Source organism: Rhinopithecus roxellana, chromosome 8 (genome assembly GCF_007565055.1).
Source record: "Rhinopithecus roxellana isolate Shanxi Qingling chromosome 8, ASM756505v1, whole genome shotgun sequence".
NCBI classification, from domain to species: domain Eukaryota; kingdom Metazoa; phylum Chordata; class Mammalia; order Primates; family Cercopithecidae; genus Rhinopithecus; species Rhinopithecus roxellana.
The window spans coordinates 49685469-49703428 of record NC_044556.1 but is presented as its reverse complement, the minus strand read 5'-3'; the positions used below and the strand labels follow the sequence as shown (position 1 = coordinate 49703428).

Genomic DNA, 17960 nt, shown 5'->3' with positions numbered 1-17960 from the left:
TCTTTTTTAGTCCTCCTGAGGTGTTGTGTTGAGTGGCAGGAAGGAGATAGGGGACCTGTAACTGGGATTTCCCATAGCTGTACTTCAGCCTGTGATTATAGCTAGGGAGAGATCAGAAAAACAAAAGTAAAAGCTATTGAAAATTTTCCTTTTGCATTGTTCCCTACATACACACACCAAGTCCTAACCTGGTCAATTATGTGTCTATGTTGGGAGCACAGCCACCCCATAAAGCCCACCAAATGTCAGCCTGGGAACTTAAAAGAGTGAGAACAAAGAAGATTCTGGAAAAGCAGCACGCATCCTATACACACACATCCTTTTCCCATGAAACTGGGGAAATGAGGACAAAGGTTGGAGTGACCACTTGAGATCAGTTGTATTACTTCAAAGTGTCAGAAAGATCAGACTATTCTTGGACTCTGCCCTGTCTGCAGGTGACCTTGCTGGACAAAGCCAGGGACACAGAACCCAGCAGCTTTCCCAGATTCTGAAGTGGTTCCAGGAATGAGCTAGACTTGTTTCCACTGACCTTTCCCCTACTTTCCATAGGTACTATATCAGGCAGGCCTGAAGCCCAAGGCCTAGTAAACAGGGTCATGGCTCCTATTCACTTTGGAGGAACCCCTGAGAGGTTAGGAGTTGAGGCCATGCTTGCAAACGTTTTTTTGTTTTGTTTTGTTTTGTTTTTTGAAATGGAGTCTCACTCTGTTGCCCAGGCTGGAGTGCAGTGGCACAGCCTCAGCTCACTGCAACCTCCACCTCCTGGATTCAAGTGATTCTGCTGCCCCAGCCTCCTGAGTAGCTGGGATTACAGGTGCATGCCACCATGCCCGGCTAATTTTTGTATTTTTAGTAAAGATGGAGTTTCACCATGTTGGTCAGGCTGGTCTCGAACTCCTGACCTTGTGATCCACCTGCCTTGGCCTCCCAAAGTGCTGGGATTACAGGCGTGAGCCACCATGCCCAGCCCCTACTAGCAAACATTTACAGAGGACCTACACAGAGCTGCTCAGCCCGGTACTACTCGCCCGATAGGGCTTATGTTGAACAGATTGCTGCCATGTCCACAGCCTGGGCTGCACTGGCCCCAGGCAGGGTAGGTTTTCTGTCAAGAATCCTGTCCTGGGCATGGTGGCTCCCACCTGTAATCCCACCACTTTGGGAGGCTGAGGTGGGAGGCTGCTTGAGGCGAGGAGCTCAAGACCAGCTTGGGGCAACATAGTCTTCCCTAAGTCTGCCTTTACAAAAAAAAAAAAAAAAAAAGGAAAGAATCCTATTTTTCTCTATGCTATGTTCCATCCCTAGCCTCATGATTTCCTCCCATCTCAGGTGGGCAGTTTAAGAGGGATCTGCAAACAGACCCAGTGACTCAAGTGGTTTGAGGGAGGCTAAATGGCAGACCTGAAAGCAACATGTAGTTTAGATTGGGAGTGGAGACCAAAGAAAATTGGAGGGTCAGATGAATAAGGTAATTGGGCACCTATAATTTGGTAAGGAAAAGACAGTTCTTTTCCTCAATTTATTTATTTATTTATTTATTTTTTTTTTGAGACAGAGTCTCACTCTGTGGCCCAGGCTGGAGTGCAGTGGCCAGATCTCAGCTCACTGCAAGCTCCACCTCCCGGGTTTACCCCATTCTCCTGCCTCAGCCTCCCGAGTAGCTGGGACTACAGGCGCCCGCCACGTCGCCCGGCTAGTTTTTTGTATTTTTTAGTAGAGACGGGGTTTCACTGTGTTAGCCAGGATGGTTTTGATCGCCTGACCTCGTGATCCGCCCGTCTCGGCCTCCCAAAGTACTGGGATTACAGGCTTGAGCCACCGCGCCCGGCCCTCAATTCGTTTTTTTTTAAGAGACAGGGTTTCACACTATTTTATGGTCCTAGTTTCACCACTCCATAGCTTGGTGCCCTTCAGAAAGTCATGTATGTCTCCAAGCCTCAGTATTCCTCATGTGTGAAATATAAATTTGGACTAGATGTGTCCAATGGCAGCCATTCTAGCTCTCACAGAGTAGGGCTTATGCTGATCCATCTGTAAGAATTCAAATGGGCCTGAGAACAAAGGCAGAATGTGCCTAGCTTTGGCTGAACATATTCCATTCGCAGGATTTCCCCACTTTATTTTCAGCCTAGGCAGACTCAAGATACCTCAGGCATCTGGCCAGTCGTTTCCAAGAACCTGCTTCAGCTCGGGTAGCAAGAAGATCAGCAATTCCATCAACTAGCAAGAAAGGGACACCACTTACAGCAGAGTTCAAGGTCACAATCGGCAAGCCAGGACTCAAATCAAACAGGCCACCAGTAGATTTCTGACTGAAGAAGGGGCTGGTGGGCAGGTCCTCTTCATCTCCCCTCATATGTCATGTCCAGTCAGAGGATGGATAAGAGAAACGAGCTCAATGAGAATAGCTCCACTAACTAATCTGGCCAAACCAGTAATGACCTCTTCTCCACTGACCTTTCCCCTTCTGGGACTCTCGTTTCCTCAAGGTCATTTGGGACCACAAAACTGGAAATAAGTTCTAGTTTCCTGCTGTCACCTCAGAAAGGCCTTTGGCTCATCCCCAACAGACTTTAATTTGCCTCTTTGTATCTAGGAAAGAAGGGAGGTCCCCCTCATAACCTTAATGGGGGAGTCAGTGGGAAGACACTGATCCAACTTAACTGCAGGACCTTAATGGCTAGGTGCTCTCACCTTGGGAATCCAAGATGTTGGGGAAGGAATCCAGAGATTCCTCAGGCCTGATCCCAACAAATGCAGGAAGGGGCTAGGTCCCCATGACCTCAGAGTCTGAGATTATTCTCTAGTCTCAAACCTCTCCTCCTCCCAGGATCCTCAGCTTTGGGCTATGCTCCCAGCCCTTTCCTGAATAGTTCTCATCCTTGTGATTCCTCGTTGATCTTGGTTTACAGTAGAGAAAGGGGGAAAATATCCAAATCCTGTCTCTGATATTCTTTGGTACACTCAGGGCAGTGTTGATAATATTAGGTTAGGAGGGAGGGGGTTAGACCTATTTTTTGTCTTACCAAAAGGGGTAGGTGGAAGAAACTCACCTAAGTTAGGGATGCAAATTTGAGCTATTTCCTGTCTTGGAGAGAATAGGTAGAGTCCCATTTGGACAGGGAAAGAAGCCCTGGTACTCATCCTCCTTAGGCTCTGGTGTGATCAGAGATATAGCCATTTTGGAGAAGAAATTCCCTCTTCAAAGGAGGACCATTTAATCCTTGTACTTCATTTTTCTTAGGCAGAGTGATAACAGGAAGTGACACAAAATGGGCTCAGTGGGAGAAAGGGCAAATTGTGATCAGCCCTTTTCTAAGTCTTCCATTTCCTTTCCAAGCCTCTTTCCTGGCACCTAGACACTCTTTCTCATCTGACCATACTTGGCTGCTCTGGATCTCTCACCTCTCCCGTACTTGGCTTGGCTCCTGTTTTTGGGTCTTGCTTTCTACCCTGAGCCGCCACACTAACACCTGTCCAGAGATATCAGGGATATTTATACACTTCTCAGTGGCTGAACTGGGCCAGGCCTGGAGGGTTGGCTGAGGACCAGACAGAGAGCTTATTACTCAGACTCATTCTTGTTGTCTTTCAAATTATTTTCCTCTCTTTGACTCTTTCTCCGTGTCTCTCTTTACCTCATGCCTTTATACGGTGCTGTTTAAATTGGATTATTCCTGGGGTGATATGGTGAAGACTATTTGGAGCCACAGAATACACATGGCACATCTTCCAGAGTGTTAATTTTACTTTTAAGATTTGGTGGGGGAAGATAAATCATTTTTATGCTAAAACCAACACAAATATATTATGCAGTGTAAATCAAAATTTGCATTTTTTAAAGATAAAATAGGTACTTCAAAGACATTTCTGGCTTATGACAGGCTCCTTTAGACTGCTTTGGGAGTCCTGGGGGAAAATGGTTCACTCTCTTGTATCTTAGGGGTCCTGCAGGGGAAATATTTGAGGAGCTCTACTTAGAGCAGAGGTAACAAGTTAAGAGAAACCTAAACACTAAACAGGAGTCAGGCAGATATAAAAGATCGAAGCATGCGAGTGTAATGCAATAGGGAGTGGTGAGAACTGGCAAACCGGAGCCTGCCTAGCCCCTTCAGCTCCAGCCGATTAATGCCATGAAAGAATGTGACTCAGTGTTACTAAATATGATTGCTTTTTAAGAGACACCAGAATGAAGCCGGGCGCGGTGGCTCAAGCCTGTAATCCCAGCACTTTGGGAGGCCGAGACAGGTGGATCACGAGGTCAGGAGATCGAGATCATCCTGGCTAACACGGTGAAACCCCGTCTCTACTAAAAAATACAAAAAACTAGCCGGACGACGTGGCAGGCACCTGTAGTCCCAGCTACTTGGGAGGCTGAGGCAGGAGAATGGCCTAAACCCGGGAGGCAGGGCTTGCAGTGAGCTGAGATCCGGCCATTGCACTCTAGCCTGGGCCACAGAGCGAGACTCCGTCTCAAAAAAAAAAAAAAAAGAGACACCAGAATGGTAGATGTTACTGAAATCTGATTTTTTTTTTTTTTTTTTTTTTTTTTTTTTTTTTTTTTTGAGACGGAGTCTCGCTCTGTCGCCCAGGCTGGAGTGCAGTGGCCGGATCTCAGCTCACTGCAAGCTCCCCCTCCCGGGTTTACGCCATTCTCCTGCCTCAGCCTCCCTAGTAGCTGGGACTACAGGCACCCGCCACCACGCCCGGCTAGTTTTTTGTGTTTTTTCAGTAGAGACGGGGTTTCACCGTGTTAGCCAGGATGGTCTCGATCTCCTGACCTCGTGATCCGCCCGTCTCGGCCTCCCAAAGTGCTGGGATTACAGGCTTGAGCCACCGCGCCCAGCCTGAAATCTGATTTTTAAATGTTTACAACTGATTCAAATGTTTAGGAAAGGAAATACAGGTTTATTTATTTATTATTTTTTTTGAGACGGAGTTTCACTCTTGTTGCCCAGGCTGGAGTGCAATGGCACGATCTCGGCTAACTGCAACCTCCACCTCCCGAGTTCAAGCAATTCCCCTGCCTCAGTCTCCTGACTAGCTGGGATTACAGGCATGCACCACCACATCTGGCTAATTTGTATTTTTAGTAGAGACGGGGTTTCGCCATGTTGGTCAGGCTGGTCTTGAACTCCTGACCTCAAGTGATTTGCCTGCCTCAGACTCCCAAACTGCTGAGATTACAGGCGTGAGTCACGGCGCCCAGCCAGCAATATGGGTTTCGAAATGTCTGCAAGCTGGTTTGGCCTATGGGCCTCTGATTTGCTGCCTCTGGCTTAGTGTTTCCTCCAGCTTTGCTTAGGTTCATCATCAGCTAAAATCAAGACAAAAGAAGAGAAACACGAATCACAGTGTGATCTCTCTTCCCTAAGTCCATCTCCCTACCAGCTTCCCATCAATCTTGGAGCACTTATGTCAGGGATTTTCTCCTCCACCCACTAAGCAGGGTGGGCAGTATCAGAAATAGTGTTGAGATACAGGAAAGAACAAGAGGAAAGAAGGAAGCAGTCTTTGGATATAGAAGGTTATTCAGTTTAAAGGGTATTCACCAAGGGAAGATGAAACCCCAAATAGGAAATTATCATAATTTTTGTCTCTCCTTCCTCACTTGCATTCCTAACCTCCAGGCCTCTCTCACAGTCAAAAAGATATTCTGAACTTGCTAATGATCAACCTCTCTCCCAGCCCTTCCACCTCCCAGATGACCTAATTTTCCCAAACCAGAGATAACAGATCTTGCCTTGTCAGACTTGGTCACCATTTCCAACCTCTCTGACCTTCACTATCATTTCTTCTACTTTCCAAAAGTATATGAAGCACAGGCCTGGGATTCCATGGTGTCAAATTCTGTTCCCAAGAGTTGGGGGTAGTGGGATGCATGAGGTTGCAGGAGAGTTTGGAGCTGTCCTGCGGGATAGCTTGAGGAGGCAGAACTGCAAAGAAGCCTTGAGAGTACCACTGGCAGAGGTACACCTATCTCCAGGGGAAACAAAGGAGCTATTGGCCCTGCCCAACCACCCTCTTCCTGATGTACAGGAATCGGGAGGTAAAACAGAAACCAGAGTTTCCTCAGAGTTGGAAGGAGAAGCAAGCATGAAAGACAGGGAACAAACAGAAATGGGAGAGCAGGAGGCAAAGGATTAACCCTGAGTCTGGCTAGATGAAGGAGGAAGCCAGAATCTGGAGAAGTGGAGAGGGAGGGATCTTTAGCCACAGAACCATATAAGGGAAGCACAAATGTTGGCCAGGCGTGGTGGCTCACGCCTGGGATCCCAGCACTTTGGGTGGCCGAAGCAGGCGGATCTATAGTGAAACCCCGTATCTACTAAAAATACAAAAATTAGCCAGGCGTGGGGGTGGGCACCTATAATCCCAGCTACTCAGGAGGCTGAGACAGGAGAATCACTTGAACCCGGGAGGCGGAGGTGCAGTGAGCTGAGGTCGCGCCATTGCACTCCAGCCTGGTGACAGAGTGCGACTCGTCTCTTAAAAAAAAAAAAAAAAAAAAAAGGGAAGCACAGTTCTCATGCCCCTGAATACCTCCTCCCCTCTCAGCAGCTGAAATCCTTGCTCTATCCATCTGTCCAATACGTTAAAAATATCCATGCTGGGAACCTAGCCAGACATTTCCAAGAACCTGTTTACTGACCATTTGATTAACTTTGATTGTCAGCAACTTCATAGCCCAACAGGGACTGAGAATGGACCTTGCCTAACATCTCAGGACTCAGGGAACATGGAATTCACAATCCTGTCCCTTTGTTTTCCCTGTCTTCTTTCTCCCATCACTCTGTTGCCTGGAGATGACCAGTCAATTGATAGTCAGAGTCTGTTCATTCTTTTCTCTTTACATAACAGGCCCAGCAGAGAGTAGGGAAGGGTCAAGCAAAGGGAAAGGTCAGGACAGAACAGGAATAGCCTAAATAAGCTAAACTGGGCCTCATCCGTGGGCTCACCTCCACTGACATTTGTGCTACTCAGTCTAGTCCACCTCGCGGAAAAAAATCAAATGGAATGCAATACCTTGAAAGAAAAAGTCTGCAAGTCCTGTGACGTTACATTGTATATCCAGCACTCTCTGTTCCTCAGTTCATCACTCCAAATGGTGGGAAGCTTTTCTTTGGAGTTGTATACTGAAAAGTTAAGAAAGTTCAAATAATTTTTAGAAGGTTACAGGGTTTAATCCACAGGCTTGGGAAGCACACTGGGAGTGTGAAAAAGAAAATCCTGAGGCCAAGTGGGTACTGTGGCTCACTCCTGTAATCCAAGCACTTTGGGAGGCCGAGGCAGGCAGATAGCTTGAGTCAAGCTATCTGGAGTTTGAGACCAGCCTGGGCAACATGGTGAAACCTCATCTCAGCTAAAAATAAAAAAAAATTAGCTAGACATGGTGGTGCATGCCTATAATCCCAGCTACTTGGGTGACTGAAGCAAGAGAATTGCTTGAACCCAGGAGGAGGAGGTTGCAGAGATTGCCCCACTCCACACTAGCCTGGGTGATAGAGTGAGACTGTCTCAAAAAAAAAAAAAAAAGTAAATTATTCAAGGGGGTGATGAGGGATATGTCTCTTCTATTTTTTTAGGTAACAATCACTTAAGTGGCATTGTTCTAACTTTTTACATATATTTTAAAATTTCTCACAATCTTCTGAGGTAGGCATTATTATTATGTCTCATTTTATAAATGAACTAACTGTGACATAGAGAGGTTAAACAAGTTGCCCAAGGTCACACAACTGGTTAAATGGTAGAAGAAAGGTCTTAATTTAGATAGTTTGGCTTCAGGGTCCACGTGCTTAACTACTATACTATACTTACTATACTTTCCTCCTTTTTCTTTTCTTTTTGTTTTTTTGTTTTTTTTTTTTTTTTTTTTTTTTTTGAGACAGAGTCTCGTTCTGTCACCCAGGTGCTGGAGTGCAGTGGCGTGATCTCTGCTCACTACAACCTCCCTCTCTGGGGTTCAAGCAATTCTCTTGCCTCAGCCTCCCAAGTAGTTGGGACTACAGGCGTACACCAACTCACTTGGCTAATTTTTTGTATTTTTGGTAGAGATGGGGTTTCACCATGTTGGCCAGGCTGGTCTCAAACTCCTGATGTCAGGTGATCCGCCCACCTTGGCTCTCAAAGTGCTGGGATTATAGGCATGAGCCACCGTGCCTGGTCTATTTTTTCTTTTTTTTTTTTTTTTTTTTCTTTTTTCTTTTTTTTTTTTTTTGAGAAGGAGTCTCGCTCTGTCACCCAGGCTGGAGTGCAGTGGCCAGATCTCAGCTCACTGCAAACTCCACCTCCCGGGTTTACGCCATTCTCCTGCCTCAGCCTCCCGAGTAGCTGGGACTACAGGCGCCCGCCACCTCGCCCGGCTAGTTTTTTGTATTTTTTTAGTAGAGACGGGGTTTCACCGTGTTAGCCAGGATGGTCTCGATCTCCTGACCTCGTGATCCGCCCGCCTCAGCCTCCCAAAGTGCTGGGATTACAGGCTTGAGCCACCACGCCCGGCCTATTTTTTCTTAATAGTATAGGAAGACTAATCTTTGGACTTTTTCCGGGTTCTAGACTTACCTATTGAGCCAGGACCTGCAGCCCTGGATCTTTAGCTCTCTGAAAAGGAGTGTTTCAGCTTATGAAATAGAGGTGGATGCGAGGTCGTAACAGAGAAAGGACAAAAAACTTCCCATCCCCCATGCCCAAACTATTGAGGCCAGGATGCCTGGGGCAGGGACTTCTGATCATTGGAAGGTCAGTAAAATATTTTCCGTACTCACCTTATGCATTTTATCACCTAGAGGTAGCCCAAGAAAATAATTCTAAGAGGGATCTGTAGTCTGTTGAAATAATTGGGCCAAGGTTGCCTGTGCCTGTCGTCACAGCTACATGGGAGGCTGAGTAGGGGGAATCCCTTGAGGCTATGAGTTCAAGGTCAGACTTTGCTATAATTGTGCCTGTGAACAGCCACTGCACTCCAACCTGGGCAACATAGTGAGACCCTTTCTCAAAAAGAGAAGAAAGAATTGTGCAAAGGTTACTCCTTGACTCCACTTCGTGCCCTTCAGCTCTTGTGTGATTGTTTTTTGCTGAACGTGTGCTTTGTCCAGATCCTTGCCTCCACATTTTTCCCTCCCAGTACCTCAACCCAAGTTAGATCCTTGTGTTTCCAGTCTGTTCAGAGGTATCAATCAAGGTAGCCAATGACTCTGGTTGTTGAAGTACCTGTTTTTTGTTTTGTTTTGTTTTGTTTTGAGAAGGAGTCTCTGTCTCCCAGGCTGGAGTACAGAGGCGTGATCTCGGCTCACTGCAGTCTCCACCTCCCGGATTCAAGCGATTCTCCTGCCTCAGCCTCCCAAGTAGCTGGGACTACAGGTGTCTGCTATGCCTGGCTGATTTTTATATTTTTAGTAGAGGCGGGGTTTCACTATGTTGGCCAGGCTGGTCTCAAACTTCTCACCTCAAATGATCCACCCACTTTGGCCTCCCAAAGTGCTGAGATCACAGGCATGAGCCATTGTGCCCGGCCCCTTTTTCTTGTTAATTTTATTGTCTTGCTCTTTTCTGTCTTTAGGTAGTTTTCTTTTTTACTTCTCTCAGATCTCCCTATACCAGATTGAACCTACTGAATAAATGATACTCAGAACCACATCTCCTCTAATGATTGTACCTGTAGGTCATAGCTCTTTAAAAATTTAAAGGCGCATGAGAAGAGGATAAGCAAAGAAGACCCAAAATATTCACCCACTTAAGTGGGGAAATAGGCCACTATCCAAGGAAGTGTACTGAAGCAAGCCTGTAGGCAGAAAATGTCCTGGGGTGAGGTAGAAATTGTATACAGAAGGCAAAAAGAAGTAGAGCAGAGTTTTTGTGCTGTAAGAGAAGGATAGGTTTCCTCTGGGGGAACAGCTCTAGCTGCTTACTCCTTTAGATTTTGATGTGGTATTCAGTATGGCAGTCACTAGTCACACAAAGCTGAAGTTTAATTGAATTAAACAAAATTGGGCCAGGCATGGTGGCTCACGCCTATAATCCCAGCACTTTGGGAGGCTGAGATGGGCAGATCACCTGAGGTGGGGAGTTCGAGACCAGCCTTACCAACATGGAGAAACCCTGTCTCTACTAAAAATACAAAATTAGCCAGGTGTGGTAACGCATGCCTGTAATCCCAGGTACTTGGGAGGCTGAGGCAGGAGAATCACTTGAACCCAGGAGGTGGAGGTCGCGGTGAGCCAAGATCACGGCGTTGCACTCCAGCCTGGGCAACAAGAGAGAAACTCCGTTTCAAAAAAAAAAAAAAAAAAAAGAATTAAACAAAATTAAAAATTCAGTTACAGGCTGGGCACAGTGGCTCACACCTGTAATCCTAGCTCTTTGATAGGCTGAGGCGGGAGGATTGCTTGAGCTCAGGAGTTTGAGACCAGCCTGGGCAACATGGCAAAACCCCATCTCTATGAAAAATACGAAAATTAGTTGGGCTTGGTGGCATGCATCTGTAGTCCCAGCTGCTAGGGGGCTGAGGTGGGAAATCACTTGACCCTGAGAGGTGGAGGCTGCAGTGAGCAGAGATCATGCCCCTGCACTCCAGCCTGGGAGACAGAGCAAGACCCTGTTTAAAAAAAAAAAAAAAAATCATGCACAGCACTTTGGGAGGCTGAAGCAGGCAGATTGCTTGAGCCTAGGAGTTCAAGACCAGACTGGGCAACATGGTGAAACCCTGTCTCTACAAAAAATACAAAAAATTAGCTGGGCATGGTGGCGTGTGCCTGTAGTTCTAGCTACTTGGGAGGCTGAGGTGAGAGAATGACCTGAGCTTGGGAGGTCAAAGCTGCAGTGAGCAAGCCGAGATTGTGCCACTGCATTCCAACCTAGGGGACAGAATGAGACCCTATCTCAAAAAAAAAAAAAAAAAAAAGATGAGAAAAAAATCAGTTTATCAGTCACAGTAGCCACATTTCAGGGCTAGTGGCTAGTGTATTGAACTTTTCCATCATCATAGAAAATTCTATTTGGACAGCTGGATAAAGGATATTAAGGGTATCTGGAGGGAATGCCCATGTTCTGGCTCTTCCAGGATCAGATCTCTTTTTTTTTTTTCTGAGACAGAGTCTTGCTTTGTTGCCCAGGCTCGAGTGCAATGGTGCAGTCTCGGCTCACTGCAACCTCCGCCTCCTGGGTTCAAGTGATTCTCCTTCCTCAGCCTCCCGAGTAGCTGGGATTACAGGTGCCTGCCACCATGCCCGGCTAATTTTTGCATTTTTAGTAGAGACGGGGTTTCACCATGTTGGCCAGGATGGTCTCGAACTGCTGGCCTCGTGATCCACCCACCAAAGTGCTGGGATTACAGGCGTGAGCCACCGCGCCCAGCCCCAGGATCAGATCTTTAAGAGGCCTTGGGTATAAAGTTATCTATCCTTTCGAAGCCATCCCTCTTCTCATATTGGGTACTGGTAGCCCGACTGTGCACACAAACAACCAGGCTCATGTACTCCATGGTCTCTGCATTCCTTTGTCCTGCTTTCCGGCCTGTTTTTGTCATTGCTTCACCCCTCTAGTCCCTGGAAAACAAGCTACAGAAAAAACTTTTCCATCAACTTTGACCTAATTTCCTGGTCACAGATTTGAAGGGGAGGAGCCACTAAATTCTTGAACAGGTGAGAAAGGGGCAGAGAGTTCAGGTGAAAGTCACCTTGGCAATAGGTAGAAATAGAGACTGACACTTTGGTAATGAAAGAGAGACAGAGAGGGAGGAGTGTGCTATGGAAAATGGAAGATAAACGAAAAATGAAGATTGAAATAGAAAAGGATCTCTTAAATCTCACTTTCTATTAAATTCACATTGATTTTAGTTTGCTTATCATTTATTTATTTATTTTCGAGGTAAAATCTGTCCCCCAGGCTGCAGTGCAAGTGGTGCAATCATAGCTCACTGTAATCTAGAACTTCTGGGCTTGAATGATCCTCTAGCCTCAGCCTCGTGAGTAGCTAGGGCTATAACACCCTACATTGATTTCATGTAGAATTTCCAGGTGCCTGTTATTTGGAATTAGTTTGTGGAAGTCCTCAGAAAAGCCAGTTCCCCAAATAAGGGCCAGGACCAGATATGTGCAAAGATTTAAATTAGCCATCCCAGGGTTTCTCACCTGTCAGTTCTTTAGGAATGAAAATCACTGCCAGGCGTGGTGGCTCACACCTGTGAGCACTTTGGGAGGCTGAGGCAGGTGAATCATGGGAAGTCAGGAGTTCAAGACCAGCCTGGCCAACATGGTGAAACCCAGTCTCTACTAAAAATACGAAAATTGGCTGGGCAAGGTGGCTCATGCCTGTAATCCCAACTACTCAAGCGGCTGAGGTAGGAGAATCGCTTGAACCTGGAAGGCGGAGGGTGCAGTGGGCCAAGATTGGGCCACTGCACTCTAGCCTAGGAGACAGCAAGATTCTATGTCAAAAAAAAAAGAATGAAAATCACACCAATTAAACATGGGATTGTTTAATCCCATGTTTAGACAATTACTAATAGTAGTAGTACTCAACTACCATTACCCTACAAGGAATAGGAACCACCAAAGCATCTAAGGGATGAGGGTGGAGTTGAATAGTTAGCAAACGTTTACTGAGTTATGTGCTTGAATAGGAATTGTGAAAACAAAAAATGGTTAGCTGCCTCCAAAGAATACTCATAGCTCTATAACCTCTTAAGTCCTGAATAGTTATCCTTGTTAGTATATAAATCAAGTTTACACTGGGAAGAAACTTTATGATAAAACCAAATTATGAAAAAGGGATCTTCAGCCGGGTGTGGTGTCTCATGCCTGTATTCCCAACACTTTGGGAGGCCAGGGCCAGCAGATCACTTGAGCCCAGAAGGTTGAGGCCACCCTGGACAGCATGGCAAAACCCCAGTTCTACAAAAAGTATAAAAATTAGCTGAGTGTAGTGGTGTGTGCCTGTAGCCCAGCTATGTGGGAGTCTGAGATGGGAGGTTCACTTGAGCCCAGGTCAAGGCTCAGTGAGCTAAGATCATGCTACCACACTCCAGCCTAGGTGAGACTGTCTTTAAAAAAAAAAAAAAAAAAAAAAAAAAAAAAAAAAAAAAAAGGCACCTCCACTCTTTTCTTTCAAATTCCCTCATAAACATCATTTCCCTGTATTTCAAGAACTCATGAACTCCAAAACTGAAGGAATTTAGTAATGATTAGCTATGGACTTGGAAAACTAGACAACCAGAAAATCCCAGTATAGCTCTTCAGTGAATCTGAATGAAACATGCCTCAAACTGTTCCCTTTTCACCTCCAGCCCCTACTCTGCCGACATTCCTTAGGGTCCATAGGGAGTGTTTTCTCCACGAGGTTTTCACTGGTGTGGATTGTTAAGTAGAGGAAGACGCCTTTAGGCACACCTTCTTTCCAAAAGCTTCTCCAAAACCATCTCACAGACAACATTTTTTTTTTCCCCATTAAAAAAACTTTATTTTTATTTTTTACAAGAATATCCCCATCTGGGGTAAAAATATATCTGGTGAAGTACAAAATATAGTCTTTATCATACAAAAAGATACATAATACAAAAACATGAAACCACCTTCAGTCCACACTTTCTGGCTGCAGTAACTCTCAGAAAAGGGTGGAGCTCAGTGCTGACACAGGACAGTGAACAAAGTGCTATGGCTGAGAGTGACTGACCAAGTGCTGGCAGCTGCAGTGAGAGAGGGGCCAATATCCCTATCTCCTAATACAGGGCAGGAAGGGGGTTCGAAGGGCTTTTGTGAAGACCTGCCCTCTAGTTTCTCATGCCAGTATCTGGAGATTCTGATCAGTGTTGGGCATTTTGATCGAGAGTTCCTCCTTGGGTTTGGAGAAGTCACAGTGGGCAAGGCTGACAGCAGCAACCCTTTCACATGATTTGAGTCTTAGAATTATGTAATTCTGTACATTAGGGCAATCTCAAAAGTAGTTAACAGTTTTTTTTTTCTTTTTGTCTTTGGGCTTACCCCTAGAGACATAGTAGACGAGTTTCAGCTTACATTGAAGATGGTGGAGGGGGGAGGACAAAAAATTTGACAGGAACTAAAGTGCTAAGAACATCACCTTAGAATCAATTCCAAGGACTTGCATGAAGAGAAAAATATCCTCCCATATGAAAATATTGGCAATAGGAGAACACAGTGCAATAGGCTCCAAAAATGGCTTTTAAGACCTTTGGTGGGGCACAGTTACTACTGCTTTAAAAGCCAGGTTAAAGTATACTCTAAGCAAAGATGACCATAGAGCAGCTAGCTTCTTTTTTTATAATCACAAAGAAAGCTCTCTCCAAATGTCCATCAAATCAGCCCTACAAGGTTTTTCTTTTTTTTCTGCAAGTGCACAAAGGGGAACACTGATTTTAAGAACCTCCTTTTCCCAAAGTTTTGACCACAATTTCCCTTTTCATCTTCCTAGTTTGCTAAATTGGCTCTTCTCCACATGATAGATACGTAAGTTCAAGGTCCAAAGTGGTTATCACAATTTGCACAAAGCCTCCAAGAAACCTTGAAAAGCTTATGCCAGGAGGCCATTTGTACCTGACCCGAAACTACCCAAAAGGCCTCAATTTTCAAGGAGATCTGAGAAAATGGATGGGCCTGAGTTTTTCTAGCTGTTTTTAAACCCATCCAACAAACACCCCTGTATCACAACATCGGCGCTGGCTGAGGATGAGTCCACATCCTTTAAGGCCCAGGAGATTGCCTGCTGACCACCTCCTGCATCGGGAAGTCAGAGGCTAAGGTGGATCCACACTCCATTGCAGAGACTATTAAATCTCTGAAAAAGTGAGAGTCCAGGAAGAGAGACAAAAAGAAACAAGTAGGGAAAGCTGCTTCTTTTCTTCCACATGTTCACTGCACATTGTTGTTGAGGATGCACGGATCCACCTAAAGGAAGAAACAGACTATTTCAGTTCAGGTAAGAACTGAAAGAACAACCCAGTTTAGCAATCCCTCTAAGTCAACTTCTTATAGAAAGCTTAGGACAAATTTAACAGTAAATATGACAATTCTCACCTCAGTGTAAGTAGGTGGTGGCATGAACTTGAACTCAGGGGCATACATAAAGATAGGGCTGTCTTGAGCACCATCCATGTCATCTAGCAGAGGAGTGGTGGGGCTCTCCAATCGGTGATCTTCGGGAATGACATCCATATAGCAGGGAGGAGCTAGAAAAGAAAATATGGCCACATAAGAAGCCTGCCCAAGAAATGCTGGACCATTACAATTTTACAAACCCAGGTAGACCAGAAATGAAGAAAAGACATTAGGTCTGGCTCACCTTCTGGGGTATCAGGGATATTCAGATCTACCCAACTCATCTCAGAGCTGGTCCGGCTGGCCATGCTAGATGTTCTGCTGCTTAGACCTGATCTGCTGCCAATTACCAGGGGCAGGTCAAGGATGACCTTCTTGGATCCAGGAACGCTAACATAGATCTAGAAAAGGAAGATGGTAGTTTGTTAGACCAGAGCTCCGGAAAAACAACAGTTATGGTAACAGATGAACAATTTCTCTGCTGAACCCACCCTGCATCTACTCACCAGTAAGGAATATTCAACTCGAAGAATGTTGCAGCCCAGGATAGAAGGCCTGATCTTCTGAACCCGAAGGCTCTTTCCACGCCATGATGCACATGTCCCTGAGATAATATGATTGCCTCTGACTGATGACAACTTCTGAGTCAGCACCTTGGTCTGGCCATTGGCAAGGTAAGTGTGGCGGGCTACAATGGCAGCTTTGGGGACCACAATTCGGGAACATGTATTCTCAAAGTCAGCATGGATGGAAATCTCATCACCTAGGAAAGAGAAAAATGAAAACTTACTGATAACTCAGTATAGTTAATGACATTTCCTCTACCCCAGTCCCATGCCCTTGCCCCCTAAACCCAGTTCCTGTTATATCTGCCTGCCATAAGCACTAGGATTTTACCTTCACAGAATCCTTTTCTGTCAATTCGAGCAGAGACAGACACCCGCCCATCAGGAATGAACATGCAGGAAACTTTCTTTTCCTTTTTAGCAGACACAGGTGCCTATGTAGAAGGGAACAAAAAGGTGTTTTGAGATGCTTCAATCTAATGCCCAAGACATCTGATTTATCATCCCTGTGACCCAGAAGACTATAATCTTTAAAACAAATCTCACCATTAAATCAGGGGTATTGACATCCACCAGATCCACTACTTCAAAGTTTTTCTTTGTCTCCTGAGTTGGCTGGCTGGGGCGGTCAAGAAAAGCCTTCACCCAGTAGTCTACACACCCATATTTTCCTTTGAAGGATGTTCCCAGAGGCCTGTGTCAAGAAAATGAGAATTTTTAAATGCTCTCCAAGGAACATTAAGTGATCAAAGGAGGACAAGGTATTTTAGACAGAAAAGTTCAAAGATGCATTTAGCTGATATTTACCCCTGGGGAAGCTCAAAGCCGAACTTGTACTCATATTTGTTTCCAGGTCTCATGATCACCATCTCATTCTCACCTGAAGGGAAAGAAAATCGAGTAGCCATTAGGCTTCCCGTTACACTTAAAATGCATCTGTGTGATAAGGAATGCTTGGGTGGCATGCAAGGTATTGAAGTACCCCCAATTATATCCCACAGATAGGTATTTTAATCATCCCATGTTGTTCTTAAAGAGAAATTCTGTTGTATTTTGTTGGGCAGCAAATTCTCAAGTTGCCCTGCAATGCTTTTAAAGATTCACCCAGGACAGTTCCCCACTAACATTTCAAACAGGAAGTAGGCAAAGAATAAGCAACTAATGCACACGTAAGATTTTTAACTATCCGAGGCAATGCCCCTCAGAATCACCTTTGGGACACAGCACCATAAAAAACTGTACAAACCACCCCTTTTTTTGGGGGGGGGGAGAATGTCTGCAAATTAGAAAAAAGGAAGTAACTGTGTAATTCACACCACTCAAACTGAGCAACTTAAAACATTTCGTATAGTTTTGTGGATTCCTTTCAATTCTCTTCTCTAATCAGCTTTCACCCTCCAACAATGAATTGGGCCGCTTACCTGTTGGCTGGTCTTCCGGAAGAAGCGTGTCTTCATAGCGCAGGTACTCCGAAGTCTGTTTGCACTGCTGGGATCCCTGCATCCAGAGCACTTTAGCCACTCCGCAAGCAAGGATCCTAACGGCTTTGACACGAGTAACTTCACACACCTCCACTATCACCCGGCCAGCCACCTTCTCACCACTGCCGTACACCTTTTCAGGGTCGTTAAAGACCACCTCAAAAGACTTGATCTTCTTGAACATCACCATGATGGGACTGAGTTGGTTTGAGAGTTAGAAAAGACCGTGGAAGAATTAAAAAAAAGCACCAAATCGAGGAAACTCTTTTACAGTAAATTATTTCACTCTTCCTAAGGAATGAAGATATTCTTAAACAAATGAATTTTAACTACTAGGTTTCCGAAGAGGCGTCCAAAAAATTTACGCCGCTGGTTACACTAAGCGATTTCAGAGAAAAAGTCTTCTTTCCCCCGATTGCTGGAGAAGAGCTCTGATATCCGCACGCACCCCTTCACAGAGAAAGCGAGGTTAGTTTCAAGCAGCAGGCGGAAAAGGCTCTATATAGAAGCCCCGGCCAGAAGAGCCACGCGAGCGCTGGGCCCGAGGCTCGTGCTGCCCTCGTGCACATCCCTCCCATTGGCTGCCCGGTCCTTGTTTACCAGGAGCCCGACCAATCAGTGAGATCGCTGAGGCGCGTGGACACGGTGTGCTCCTGGCGGGGAAAATGGTTGTTGTGCTCGGGAGCGGTGCAGGGAGGGGGGAAGGAGAGGAATGAGGGGAAGGAGGGGGATGTTGAGTCTTCACCCGGGCCCAGTGGAAGGAGGATCCCACTGATCCTAAAACCTAGCCAGGGCGACAGGCCATCGGAGGGCGGGTGTGGACGTTTCTGGTCTGAGAGCGGTGTTTTGAGGTAAAAAGA

The 17960-nt window shown here is 45.7% G+C and overlaps 1 protein-coding gene across 1 annotated transcript; it reads right to left on the bottom strand.

Moving 5' to 3' along the window:
- Positions 1-13440: 13440 nt before the first annotated feature.
- TXNIP (thioredoxin interacting protein) lies at positions 13441-17623 on the bottom strand. The gene is made up of 8 exons (XM_010374433.2): positions 17041-17623; positions 16427-16499; positions 16166-16313; positions 15951-16053; positions 15560-15816; positions 15298-15454; positions 15033-15184; positions 13441-14903 (listed from the first exon to the last, which is right to left on the bottom strand). Exons 1-8 carry the CDS (start codon positions 17288-17290, stop codon positions 14868-14870), a joined length of 1176 nt encoding a protein of 391 aa, XP_010372735.1. The 5' UTR covers positions 17291-17623; the 3' UTR covers positions 13441-14867.
- Positions 17624-17960: the final 337 nt, after the last annotated feature.